Source organism: Anomalospiza imberbis, chromosome 5 (assembly GCF_031753505.1).
Source record: "Anomalospiza imberbis isolate Cuckoo-Finch-1a 21T00152 chromosome 5, ASM3175350v1, whole genome shotgun sequence".
In the NCBI taxonomy this organism is placed as follows: Eukaryota; Metazoa; Chordata; class Aves; order Passeriformes; family Viduidae; genus Anomalospiza; species Anomalospiza imberbis.
Genome location: NC_089685.1, coordinates 45,570,248 through 45,584,727, shown reverse-complemented (window position 1 = coordinate 45,584,727; position 14,480 = coordinate 45,570,248). Strand labels below are relative to the sequence as shown.

General features: G+C 41.9%; 1 protein-coding gene across 4 annotated transcripts in view; it reads right to left on the bottom strand.

The window, feature by feature from the left end:
- Positions 1 to 4,108: 4,108 nt before the first annotated feature.
- The window catches only part of FBLN1 (fibulin 1), a 75,971-nt gene continuing 65,599 nt past the window's right edge, over positions 4,109 to 14,480 (bottom strand). For all 4 annotated transcript variants that reach the window (XM_068190451.1, XM_068190453.1, XM_068190452.1 and 1 more), the window contains one exon: positions 4,109 to 5,288. In XM_068190451.1, coding sequence (XP_068046552.1) covers positions 5,149 to 5,288 — 140 coding nt within the window. In that variant the 3' untranslated portion in view covers positions 4,109 to 5,148. The remainder of the gene's footprint in view (positions 5,289 to 14,480) is intronic.

The window sequence follows — 14,480 nt, the reverse complement described above, 5'->3', positions numbered from 1 at the left end:
ACAAATGTACACAATCTTTCCACCTTGGAAGAGAAACCCCCCCCCCCCCCTTTTTTTTTTTTTTTCCTAATTTCTAGCTTCTAGACAGCTGACCACAGTTCAAGCACCATTTAGTACTTTCTGACTAGCCTTAGTTAAACACATATTTGTAATTTTCAAAACCTAAACTATAGTTACAGTGTTATCATGGTATCCATTGCAGTAGTGCTTTTTATCATTATTACAATTTATTCTCAAAATGTTGGCAGTATTAGGACAATTCGGCAACATGCAATTTAACTTACCTCTCATCCAGAGTCAAGGGTGGTTATTCTCATCAGATCCAAGGTCACTTCTGGGCTGGGTTCAGATAAAGTTGGTTTTGGCTTTGCCTGACTGCAAGAACCCAAAATCTTTTATCAGCTCTCCTCCCCATCACTGTATGACCTGCACCAGATCTCACTCATGTGAGAACCATCAGCTAATGACAAAACAAAAAACCTTACCACCACCTTGGGGCTCAAGCTGCAAGTGTTGCTCTGTGAGCATGGCCAGGCCAAAATACCCATCACCTATGGTGTGATACACCACAGCTGCTTTCCTTTGATGTCTGTTGGTTTTTACCTTTTTTTCTTTTATATATTCTTGGTATTCTTTACACATATATTTGGAGTTCTGTAGCTTATTATTGCATTCGTAGCTGGTTTTCCCAGTAGTTTTCCCTGCCCTTTCCCTAGGCAAGAACACAAAACAAATTCCTGAGCTCCAAGCCCTGGGGGTGCAAGGCCGCTATCCTGTCTTGGTTCTTCCTGGGAACCAAGTCTGAAAACAGCTCTTGGATACACATTTTTATAAACAAAGTACAGCTTTGTTTATAAATAAGTGGGGTGGGGTGGAGCTCCAGAGAAGGGGCTTGACTTGGGGGGAATTGCATCACCACTTGTCCTCCTAATTGGTGCTTTTTATCAATTATGCTAATTTCCTGAAACCTATAAAAATGTACACACCCCTGTAGGGATGGACTTTTGTGCGCATTCTTCCATAATTGTTCCTGGAGCTCCATTAAAGATCCACTTTTGTATTACCTCCTGCACTAAAACGATCTCAAGTTTCATTTGTAAGTTAAAAAAGACATCACCTTCCATTTGATTTATTGGTTTTTAATTTAAATGGTGTGACTCACCTTCCATCCAAGCAGTACCAAATCCAGACTTAAGCTAGGCGTGATTGTGTGCTTTGCCCTCATGGGTTCTCAAACACAATGTAAGAATCATAGAATCCCAGAATGTCTTGGTTTGGAAGGGACCTCAAAGCTCAAAGCTCATCCAGTCCCACCCCCTTCCACTAGATCAGGTTGCTGCAAGCCCCATCTAACCTATCCTTGGACACTGCCAGGAATGGGGAAACAGCTTCTCTGAGAAACCTGTGCCATGGCCTCTCCACCCTCACACTGAAGAAATTTTTTTCTAATATCTAATATAAACCTATTTTCTGTCCATGTGAAGCCATTCCCCGTTGTCCTGTCACTCCAGGCCCTTGTAAATAGGCTCTCTCCATCTTTCTTGAGGGCTCCCTTCAGGTACTGGAAAGGGCAATTAGGTCATAGCTTCTCTTTTCCAGGCTGAGCAGTCTCAATTCTCTCAGCCTTTCCTCACAGAAGATGTGCTTCAAGACTGAAGTTTAAAAGAAGGTGGCCAGAAACTGTCCCATGAAAGTGTCCCACCTGGCATAATCTGGATGTGATTCAGAGTATCATGATAAATCATTTGGGTATGAAAGCAAATGTGCCTTTGTCTGCAGTCATCCCAGGATGGGTTTTCTCTCTGCAGTTGTTCAAGATCTCTCTCTTGGGTCTGATTAACTTCAATTGATCAGTTGCAAGTAAACACTCATTGCTACAAAAAAAGAAAAAGATGGATGCATAGAATGAAAATATGGAGAGGGAGAGGAGAATTCAATAAAGGAGAGGAAAAGAGAAAAACCCCAATGAAGTGGGAGTTTCAAATAAGGTGAAAGCAAAAAAAGGGAGCTCTTTACAGAAGAGATAGCACATTCTTAGCCACAGCAGGAATAAAAGATCTTTCATCGGGCCAATGTTTTGGAGACTTGGTGAGTGTACTTTATGTCTCTGTCTTGGAGCAGCAGTTTCCAGACAGCCTCACACCCTCCACTCTCATCGCAGGCAGCAGGAACAAAGGCACTCAGGGAGCAGAAGTGATGTGGGAAGGGCTCTGGCATTCCTTGCTGTGTCAGAGCAGAGAGCCCTGCTCTGCAGAGGCCAGAGGGGAGCTGGAGGAAAAGGCATCCTCCCCATCCTTTGCAGGGAGCATGGCAGCCCTGGCAGGGAGGACAGGAGCTGAGGGCACAGAGGCAGGTGGGGCGTGGTCTGCCTGTAGACGGGCTGGAAACCTCAGCCAAACTCAGGACCCTGCAGTATAAATCACATTCTGGTCCCTCTCCCTTTCCCTAGGGAAAATGGCATTCCTTAACCCATGACTGGGAACATGCTGGCCAACCTGCAGGGGGTCTGGCTGTTACATCAAAACCATGCTCACTCCAGCCTTGGCCAAGTGAGAGCAATCAACTACTGTTTTTGAAGGTGACTGATTATAAGCCCTTAGAATGAGCATTCCTGGGAGACCTAAGTGATACCTTTTGAAGATCCAGCAAAAATGCCAGTTTAGGGAAGAGAAGGATTTTTTTGTTGTTGTTTCTTTCACAGATAATGCCTTTTCTACAAATCAAAAGAAATATGTTCAATTAATTACCATAGAATCATAGAATATTCTGAGTTGGAAGGGACCCACAGAGATCATTGAAGTCCAGCCCCTGGCCCTGCACAGGACACCTCATGTGCCTGAGAGTATTCCAAAGGCTTCTGGAGCTCTGTATGTTGAATGTACTAAAAATTAAAGGGGATGAGGCAGCCAATGGACCCAAACTCAAACCTTGCTATACAAAAAAGATGAGAAGACACAATATCAAGACAATAGACCTGCCCAGAGTAGAAAGGAATTGCAGAATGTTGTTATTTGCAGATTTTTTTAAAATTATATTAAGAAGCACACATTTATTTTGGTTCTACTGAATTCCAACAGCCTTGTCTCACGTGGCTGCTTGGAATCACCTCAGAATAATTTTGAAGCCCCCCCCAAAGGAAGCTACTCTGCTGTCCTTAGTATCATTTGCTTATTTTGAGATCACTGTGCAAAAAGTAGATAAGAGTGCAGATTTTCACTGTGTTAGTATTTTCTCTGCTGTTCTTACAAGTGGTATCATCACAATTCACAAGCAAAAAAATGGCTAAATGAACCACATCAACCACGGCCAACCACCACCGGCTCTGCCAATGGCAAAGGGAATTGATGCTTTGTTTAACCCCTCTGAAAGCCCACCTAGCTGGGAAAGCCTGTCCAAGGTGATGAGAGCACCCCAGTGGTGGGTTCCTAGTCCAGCTGCATTAGTGATCTCTGGTGTCAAGAGCGAGACTTGGGAGATGAGTTGTCAAGCTCAGATGGGTAAGAAAAAGGCAATGTGGACATGGCATGAATGTCTCCATCCCTGCCCAGTACGTGAATACAAACATAAATACTATTTTCCTACACAGTGTGGCTTAACACCACCACAGCATATGGAAAAGTCATGTGTCAGCATCCCTGTAAAAGCCATTTCTGTAACACTAAATGCAAACTGCTGAAACACAGCAAGAGGGTTGCTAGAGGCTGGTGCTCACAGAAATATCCCTTAGAGCCCACACTCTTGTTTTCTGCCACAGCTGGCACCTGCTATTTTCTGCATCAATAGCATCCTCCCAAATAGACCCAGACCATAAACACACATTTAAAAAGTAAAGGTAGCAGGATTACACTGACCTTAAAGTTCATCCAGTTCCAACCTCTACCATGTGCAGGGACATCTTCCACTATCCCAGGTTGCTCCAAGCCCCATCCAGCCTGGCCTTGGACCTTTCCAGGGATGGGGCAGCCACAGCTTCTCTGGGCAACCTGTTCAATGCTTAGTGCCAATAATGACTAAAGGAGTCTGGTTTAGTGGGGAATAGGTATATGATGAATTTGCTTACAAAAGCTGTATCATATAATTTTCCTGGGAATCAGAAACCATGGCATACTTTGGAATATTTCCCATCTGACCTTCTTTATTTCCTCATATCTTAACAAACATAACAAACTGAAACATGGAGTTATTTCTTTTCTGTACTGTAATAAAAAATATACAATATTTTGATGCCCAGAAAATACATTAAACATTCATTTATTGGTGAGATTTTCATTATATAATTACATATGCCTTAGTTTGGTGCATAGGAAATGTACAGTTTAACATGATAATTTTATTACCAAATATTAAGAGGCATGGAGCTTTATAACAGACAGGAGATAAGGTATGAGTTTCCCACATATTGCTGAGTACTGGTGAGATGGGAATTGCAGCAATATGTTGTGTTCCTGTAACAGATTAATTTCAATGAGAGGTACTTGTTCAAATCAAACAGATTTAGAATCAAACAATCTTACAATCAAATAATAAGTACCAATAAGTACCAAAAAAAAAGAGTATTTTTTTAATATGTGCAATATAAGTATTTCTAATTCCTTTTGTACTTCCTCTGGTCGCTGCAGCTGAATGGCACTTCTTAAATATCCAGGCTGAACTTTTCAGGAATAATTAGCAATTCTGGGGACCTACTCAGAGATCCCAAACCTAACTATTTATCACTCTCTGGCAATCCTCTTCAAGGTAGTTAATATGAGGTGAAATTATTAATCCTTATCCAACTTCTTCCATCCAAAGACACCATATACTCATCCCAATGAACTCTGACATCTGTTTTGTTACACAGTCTGTTACCCAGGTTATCTGGCCAAAGAGCCAGTTGAGATCTGTCCAAACATTTAGAAAAGTTTTAAATTTCACCAGGCAGCTGAGCAGTTTTACACACTACGTGTTTATACAAACAACTACATCAGGCTCACTTAATTTGCTCAGCCCTATGTCTAATCAACATAATACCTTGTTATTTGTCTTAAACTATAAACCAAATATTTAAAAAGAAACCAAAAAAGAACACTATTGGGTTTTAAAAACAAGTATATGACATAATAGCTTGTGGTAATGTTTCAGGCTGGAGCACTTGCTTGTGGGTGTCCCTCAGAACCAGTACTCAGAGACGAAGATGTGGACGTTGATGATGTTGCGGTGAGACACCACCCCGCCCATGACATAGTTCATCTCCAGTTTCAGGATGGCATGGAAAGGTCCAATTATGGGCCTCACCTGGCGAACTACACCTGTTGGGACAGAAATAGGTTGCTGAGATTAGCAGGAGGCTTAAGCTGGGTCTGGGGGAGCTGCACCACTCTTGGTGTTCAGTATAGCCCAGGGAAAGGTATTTTGTCTATTGGGTCTGTAAATAGCTTGCAAGAAAGCTTGAGAAAGAAGGATAAAATACAACTTTTGAGTCAAAATATCTGGAAGATCTATAATGAGCACTCAAGTGTTGCAAATGGCAAAACCCTCCTATATATTCTGAAATCAGTAAATTTTTTTTACCTTTTATTTGGAGATATAAATTCAATAAGCATTCTATGACACTGCTTTTACATGGGACAGAAGGAGATTTCCCTGGATAACCCAGAACACACATTGCTCAGAGGAGTACATGAGTACACCTGGGAGCGCCATGCAATTCCTGGTATCGTGTTGAAAACCCCATTTCATTAGCAACAGTAGAAACTATCTGTATTGCATCCGTAAAATCAACCCTTCCCCTGTGAACATCAGATGACCCCAATCTGTAAATCATTTGTGTGCTGAGTCATGGATGGACAACCCCACTGGACACGACAGGAAAAAAGTTTAATGAGGAAAGGGAGCTATCTCTGCATCTGCTCCTATGGCATCCTCATGTGAATGGTGGCCAGTCCTTTGCCAGCATTGGGGTTTGGTAAGGAAGGAAGCAGAAAGGGAGAAGTAAGCTGTGTCTTCCAGGGCTCCAGTCCTGTGACTGGTTTGCCATGGAGGAGCCCCAGTGCCAGGCACAGCATGATGGAGACTGCCGGGATCCTCAGAGGGTGGCAGGGCAGGGCTTGTCCCACTCCCCAGCCAGGCAGCAGGGCAGGCCAGGGGCAGCAGGTTCAGCCAGAGACCCACATCCCGGCCTGGCTCATGGATGATGCTGGGCCAAAGTCAAACTGAGGAGGCAATGTGTGAGGCAGGGTCTAGAACAAGTGGACCCTCAGCTGTGCTACAGCCAGAGACCAGCCCTCTTCCAGCACTGCTCAGGCAGGGACTGAAGCTGACATTGGGCTCCTGGGGTCTGAGTAGGGTGTGGGAGAGGACCCTGGGGAGGCACGTCTGTGTCACAAGGAGTTGTCTGTGCCTTGACGCAATGTGGTTATACAGAATAGTGATGCAGCTTCAGACCTACAAAACAAAGTCAACACAAGCTTTGCCATTGATTCCAAAGGCTCCAGTTCAGGTTCTAAACATATTCTCACTTCCTGTTTATTTTCTAGGCCTGGTGTTACAGAGTAGGCAGCTACCAAACTGCTCTCATCTGAAAAAGATGTCCTCAAATGTCAAAATCACATGAAGCCAAGGTCAGCCAGCAGGCACAGGAAGTCCGCTAGGAACCCCCCTCCACAGACACCTCCTTCTGACAAAAGACTGCTCTGACAGCCTGTTTGATTCAGAAGGAAATGCACAGTTTAAGGAAGGATGGTTTGAGATGAACTCTTCCCGCATGCTGGCAATAATGATGGAGTCCCAGCCGAGCTCCTGCAGCTGTTCCCTGCGAGCACTCTGGCCTGAGATCTGATGGGAGACATAAATGTTTGCTTATGCAGGCTGTCAGCACCTTTTCCTAAGGCAGTAATGACATTACAGTTCTGTCCTGTTCAAACACTTACTAATATCTTCAGCATGCAGTGAAATTGCAAACTTCTCACCACAGTCACTTTGCCTGCCATATTTGATGAATACACTTTTTAAGCATCCCGCCCCCTACAATTTATATGCATATATATATACACTTATATATATATATTTAATTTTATTTAGCTTTCTTGGCTACTCTCCTGTATCTTATAAAAATGACTGGGCTTGGCAGATGATGTATTGAAACAGAAAAACCTTGCTAAAATTGTCCTCCCTTTAGGGTAGTATTTAAAGCATTTTACTAACAACACATCACTTTATTGCAGGCACTGCTCTAAATGAGAGCCATGAAAATGCACAGCATTGAAATCACTCAGTGCTGGCAATCTTTAACCAACCCTGTGAGCAGCTCCTGCAGTCATCACCAAGCCCTAGAGAGCAAAGGCTGCTGGTTTGGTTTAGCAATCCAATTACAGCATTCTACACTTTCTGCACTATTCCACTAGTTTGCTCTACTCTAGAGGTGGGATTGCAAATGGTGTTTTCTCTGCTGTGCTATGCCACAGTATGGCAAACATTCACACATCACTGATGCAGCATTCAAAGCCATTAGTAACATTCTCATTCGTGTTGAGATGCACCCTGCTAACAGGCAGGAAAAAAAGGTGCAATGGGCAAACACTGCAGTCCATGTGGCAGTGCCTTTTCACACAGTTCTCTTGCTGCAGTTTTAAAATCCAGCTGATAAAATGGCTTGAGAAGTGAATGCCACACATGCTGACAACTATATTGAAGAAAGAAATTGAGGGAATGTAGAAAGGAACAATACTCTGACAACAGTTATTTCTACAGTTTGTTGTGCCAGTGTTCTAGATGATCCTGAAATGACCACCACTGCAAGAACTCTTTCCCTTCTCTCCCATTAAATGAATGAGGATGATACAGGATGATACAGGCAGATGGCTTTGTGCTACAGCATATGTGTAAGGATGTATTCATTCTGAATAGGTAGAATGAAAAAAAAAAAGAAAAAAAGAGAAACCCTTGAAATGTTCTTCTGGACAAAACCGTATGAGAGGTTTGCTGCTCTTGGCAGATTCACTCCTTGAGAGCTTTGCATTTTTGTTTTGTGACAAGTGCTAAAATGAAAAACCTGGGTGTGTTTCTTCACCAAACTGAAGGACAAACGCAGGTGGAACCCATGAAAAATGCTTTCTGTGTCTGATTCTCTCCTGTCTCAAACCTTTCACGTCACCTACGAGGGAGGCATAGCTCTGCCAGGCCCAAACAAGGCCAGCAGTGCCTTGGGCTGACTCACACAAAAGACTAAAAAAAATATTGAGATCTAGGCCTCATCCATGTTCTTCACATATGTGGCTCAACAAATCAGTCAATATCTCAAAAGCATTATCCCAGGATACATTTGAAGAAGCCACATGTAATAATTCTGGGTGTTTTTGAGTTACATGGATTTGTGAGACATTGCAACATTTGCATAAACGTGCTGTTTCACTATCCCTTTTGACAAACTCATGGATCCAGATTTGTGGTCTGGCAGCTGTCAGCGTTTATAGCTGAACACTAAGTACAAAAGTATACCTTATAGTAACAGGAATGTTACCATTCTTAAATGCACTGACAAGTCAGGAAATTTAAAAATTAAGCAGCTTCTTTTTGATCTCTTTTTTACCCATCCAAAATAGCTGGATGGAGCCACTCAGATTTGCCATGGGGATAATTGCAGACTGGGACTCAGTCCTGGAGCACTGCAGCAGTGCCCACTGTTCTGTGAGTCACTGTCTGCAGGATGTGAGGAGCACCAGTGGGGCTGCTCAGGAAATTACTTGAAGACAGAGGGCTCTCACATACCACCACTTGGTCCTCTCAGGGACCACAGCTACAGGCTCTACAGTTGGCAAAAAAGGTGAGTTCATTTAAGCATGTTCACCCCAATTCTTTTCCAACAATATTAGACTTTAGCTAGGTGAGCACAGAAAAAGAAGAAGAAAAAGAAGAAGAAGAAGAACAACAACAACAAGTTGAATCCTTGGTCATAAATGAACATGGAGATCCCCCCTGCTGAATCCAATGTGTCAGGCAACCTCAAGCATCTGTGCTGTCTTGCTGGCAGGCACATATACCAGTGTTGGTACTCTCCAGGCTGATAAGCTGCTGGTGCTGTTCATTCTCTTTGGTTCATCATCTGTGACCTGAACACAGACTCAACCTGCAGAAAATGCCATGTGTGTGCCAGGCAGAATGCCTTCCATGAGCTCACCTGTGCTTGGTTTTACTGTTTTGTTAACTGAGCACAGATGTCATTACATGTCCCAAATCTGTTTGGGTATCTTCATGATTTGTTGACCTCCTTTTAAAAAACAGTGATAAGATTTCTTTCTCTTGCACACTTTACCCTTACTGTAAACAGGATCTATGGCAATTCTTTCCACCTGCTGATCTGTGAAAGAGAACAGCCTCAGAGTGATGAGAGGCAGCAAGTTTTTGGATGTCACAGTAATGGTCTGAACCATGGTCCAGCTCCTAAAGCTCTGTAACTAAAATATTGAGCTACTCTCCTCTCCTGTTTTTTTACTTCATGTTTTGTATTTTAATTTTTTTCTAAGGTAAAGCATGTCACCAATGGTCTGAACCATGGTCCAGCTCCTAAAGCTCTGTAACTAAAATATTGAGCTACTCTCCTCTCCTGTTTTTTTACTTCATGTTTTGTATTTTAATTTTTTTCTAAGGTAAAGCATGTCACCAAGTGTAGTGAGGACAATAACCTAAATAATATATAATACATATTTTTAAATGAGAGCAATGACAACAGCCAATAATCTGAGTAACTGTCACTGACTTACCAAAGCTTTGCTTATCAGAGAAGATGGGATAAATAAGACAGCGAGGATAATATTTTTAATATTCCTAAGCCTTTCAGCAGTATTTCTAGCATTTTAATCTGAGAGAATCATATAATTGTTTAGATTGGAAAAGGCCTCTAAGATCAAGTCCAACCATTAATTCAGCACTGCCAAGGCCATCACTAACTGATGTCCCCAAGTGCCACATCCACACATTGGTTAAATCCCTCCAGGGTTGGTGCCTCAGCCACTTCCCTGAGCAGCCTGTCCAAATGCTTGACAACCCTTTTAGTGAAGGAATTTTCCCTAACATTCAGTCTAAACCTCCTCTGGCACTACTTTAGGCTGTTTGCCTTTGTCCTGTCTCTTGTTCCCTGGGAACAGAGCCTGACCCTCACCGGGCTGCACCCTCCTGTCAGGGAATTGTGGAGAATGAGAAGTTACCCCCTGAACCTCTTCTCCAGGCTCAGCTCCTGCAGCTCCCTCAGCTGCTCCTCGTAAGACATGTTCTCTAGATGCCACAGGTATTCCTTGGGTTTTCTATACCTCTTTAAGATATCGTTACATTTTTCTGCTTTGAAATATGTGAGATCCTCAGGCAATTCACCTCTGTGTTTGGTTTCTGCTTGTACTTCTACATTAGGCAGCAGATTTGCTAAGAAGCTCAATTTTCAGCTGAGGAGAAGATCTGCTGTTTTGTTACCACATTAACCCATTCTGGCCGACAAGTCCCTGCCTTGTCATGCACTCACATCTTGCCTCCAGACTCCTAATTCTGACTTCCATGCTAAGCTCCTTGAAATACTCCTGTTTAAAAGAACCTTTCTTCCTCATTTTTCACTGCTATCCACAAAATCTGCTGCAATTAAATTCCCAGGGGATCTGGGTTGTGGTGTTCCTCACACTGCATTTGCATTTCCTCTAAAGAAAGTTCCTCTAGAAGGGATCACCATAGTGTGCAAAAAGCAAACCAGAACCAAGCAGTTTATTTTCTTGCTGCCATAAGAAATGACTGGTTTGTGTTGGTAGAGAGGTTGCAGTATTTTACATTTTATGGTTCAGAGTACATAGAATTTTCCACAGGGATTGATTTTGAGTCTAGTCAAATATTCAAATCTATATCATCATTAGGAGCACAGAACAGACATAAATTGCACCCATTCCTCAAAAAGAGAGCTTCAGAGATCATAAATTTTTAAGGATCCCCCAAATCAAGCAGAGAAATGTTAGTGGAACCAGCAAAGAACCAGAGGCTGACAGTGGGGCTGAATCTGGTGACTGCTGGAAGAGGGGATGTGCTGCTCCTCTTGCCTTTCCTGCATATGCAGGCATATGTATTTGTGTATATATAAACAATCCCAGCTACTGCCAAATCAAAAATTGTTCTTCCAAATAACCTGTGGGCTATGCTTAGGGAAATACAATAAACAGTTATCAAAATTGGGATCAATTCCCTCAACCACATTTCAAGCTTTGTGTTAAGTAACAAGCACAAGAGCTCTTGTTCCTCTTGCCCCCTTCCCATCACTTCCCCCATGGGGTTACAGCTATATTGTTTTTTCCTGTCACCACAAACCAAAGGACAGTAAAAAATCAACTTTTCCATTCCCTTTGTACTCACAGCAAGCACGCACAACGTCCTTTTTGTGACTCTTCTCAGGAGGCAAGTTAACAGAGATGTGTTGTTGGTTTCTGTTGGGTGAATCCAGCAGTATTACCCCATTTTCACTAGTGCAACACTTCACCCTTGACTCTACAGGCAAATACTAATTCAGCAACTTTTTCTGGGAACAAATAATCAATTTAGGATAATTTGCTTTTTTTTTTCATTGTTTAGTTGTATGATCTGTGGTCAGTTAAAAACTGACCATGAACTGCATAAATGTGGGATGTGTGGTAAGGAGTTACTGAGAAAGCATGAAGTGATGAAAAGAATAAAAAACACTTTTCTGAATCATTAATCTATAGTTAACTTCTTAATGAGATCCTAAATAGAACAAGTGACATATTTTTATTAATTCTAAGATTTATTTTAAATTAAACACTCTAAAAACTATGTAAAATAATTAAACACCCGGTAAAAAATATGTAAAATAATAAGATAGGGGTATATATTTGAAATACCAGAGGTAATCAATCAGATGCTGTGGTTTCGTGGTGAATGTGGTGCTGGTGCTGGGTTGAAGGTTGTACTTGAGTTTAAAGGTCTTTTCCAACTTTAATGATTCTGTGATGCTGCAAAGTCTGACTGTAGCTCATTGTTTGCTTTTCCTTCAAAATAAGCACATGCTGCTATTCAGGCTATTTTGGGGTTTGCAGTGGCCATGCACTATTAAAATTAACTTCCATGAAGTGGAAACTAATACTGGTAGCAATATATGAATGTCTACTCCTCATTAGATAAATAAAATCCCATGTGAGATCAAGCATGTCTGGTTTTCCCCCTAAGTTTCCTAACACTTGGGCTATGACAGGCCTGATTGTAAGTGAAAGCTTAAAAAAGCTTTATCCTGAAATAGAATCACAGAACCATAGAGTGGGTTGGGTTGGAAGGGATCTTAAAGTACATTCAGTTCCTTCCCCTGCCACAGGCAGGGACACCTTCCACTATCCCAGGATGCTCAGAGCCCCATCCAGCCTGGCCTTGGACCTTTCCAGGGATGGTGCAGCCACAGCTTCTCTGGGAAACCTGTGCCAGGGCCTCAGTAACCTCACAGGGAAGAATTTCTTCTGTATATCACGCCTAAATTTCCCCTCTTCACCTTTAAACCATTGTGAACCCATTGAAAATTTCCCCCTTTGAAAAGACGCACAGGAAGGTTTGTCAAGAGCATGTGCTATTACATGGTGAGAGAGTGCTGTCTATTTTCAGATGGAACTCTTGGGATGAGCTGCTTGTGACACCTACATGACAGAGATTTCAATGACATGAAAAAATCCCACCTTATACATTTTCCTCCAGCTATTTTCCTTGTGCTTTAAATGGATACTTGGAACATGAAACGATCAATTAGGACAAATTCAAGTATGAGAAGATGTGATGAGAGCTGTGGAGCTGGAACCTAAACTCAGCTGAAACTCAAGTAATTTATTTGCCTTTATATTAAATTCCAAATAATCTCAGGCTATGTTCTGAAGTCCTACATTTGGCTGCTCCTGGGCTTCTGTTTCCCCACTAAAAATACTCTGGTCCTTTTTACAGCCTTGTCAGAAATGAATAGTCCTAACTACCACAACACAACAGTAGCTACCCCTTTCTAAGTAATGGATCTTTGGGGATCACAAAGGAGCTTGTTCCTCCTGAAACCTACAGCCATTGTGTTGCTGTTAAAGACAAAGAGCCCAAAACTCCAGCACACTGGTAGTAATGTGTGGTGAACAACTTTTTGAAGGTTGTTCATGTTATGTGTGGTGAACAACTTTTTCAAGGGGAAAAGCTTGTTTATGTGTTTCACTTAAGCAATACAAGACCAATCTCCTCATTTTAATGTGAGATCCTGCACTATAACTTCAAGTTTTCTTTTCTGCTGAAGGCTTTTTGCTTTATACTGCAAGCCAAGATTTGCAGAACTAAGAGTAAACATCTCTATTGCATAAGTGTTACTTAGGAATGTTGTCGTAGTTTCAGAAGAGATGTTCAGGCAGTTAGGAAATTTAGGACTAGGGAAATGATCATGGCAGAGATTATTATAAAAGGTAAATTGATAGTGTCATTCTAGAAATGAGCAAGACGAAAATAAACCCAGACATAAATGAATGCTTCTTTGGATCAAATCATAGGAGTGCAGGTTAGGCTTGAACACCAAGCTCTCTCAGTCTTCAACATGTAAATACATATCTATAGTGTGAAGCTAAAACTACATAGCAAATTTTTGGCTTTTCAGACCTTAACTCACAAGAAGTCATGGTAAGATTTTTAATTTCTTATTCAGTATTAATTACAAATATATAGAGTTTATCAGTGGGGTTGAAAAATAATTCACATCCTGATCACAAACAGAAAATACATGTTTTAGGCTATTTTAGCATTTTTTTTGTTCTGTAAAAAGCTTTGTGTTAAAATTTAATTAAATTCTTTTCCTAAAGGCTTCTGTTAATTACACAAAAAGTTGTGCCAGAGTAATGATTAGCAGTGCATAAATTGCTCTGCCAGCATAGTTACTGGAGTACTTACTGACCTATACTATGCCAGGGAAATGAATCAACTCCTAATTGCCCAATGTGTTCTACCATTGAAAATTCAATCAAACATTAAACATCAGGGAATGTTGCACTGCACCTGGAAGAGTGAGAGCTGCCTTTGCTGGACCTCCCGAGGCTCCTGTCAGTCTGTTGCTCCAGCCTGTCAAGGTCCCTGTGCCTGGCAGCACAACTCTGGTTCATCACCTCTGTCCAGGTGCCCTTGGACCCATTGGGCAGGCCCTTGATGAAGAAAGTGACCCAAAATCGACCCCTCGGATGCACCATTGGTGACTGGCAGTGAGCTGTGCTGCTGATCCCAACCCTACAAGCCTGGAGTTCAGTCTTTTCCCAGTCTATCTCCCTGTCCACTTAACCAGCCTACATTTCCTTGAGTGAGGGTATTAAGGGAGATGGTGTTGAAAGCCTTACTAAAGTCAAGATAAGCAACATCCACTCTTCTCATTAATCCAGCCATCTTTTTGTAGAAGGATGTAAGGTAGGTCAGGCATGATTTTCCTTTCATAAATCCTTGCTGACTGCTTCCAGTGACCTCTTTGTCCT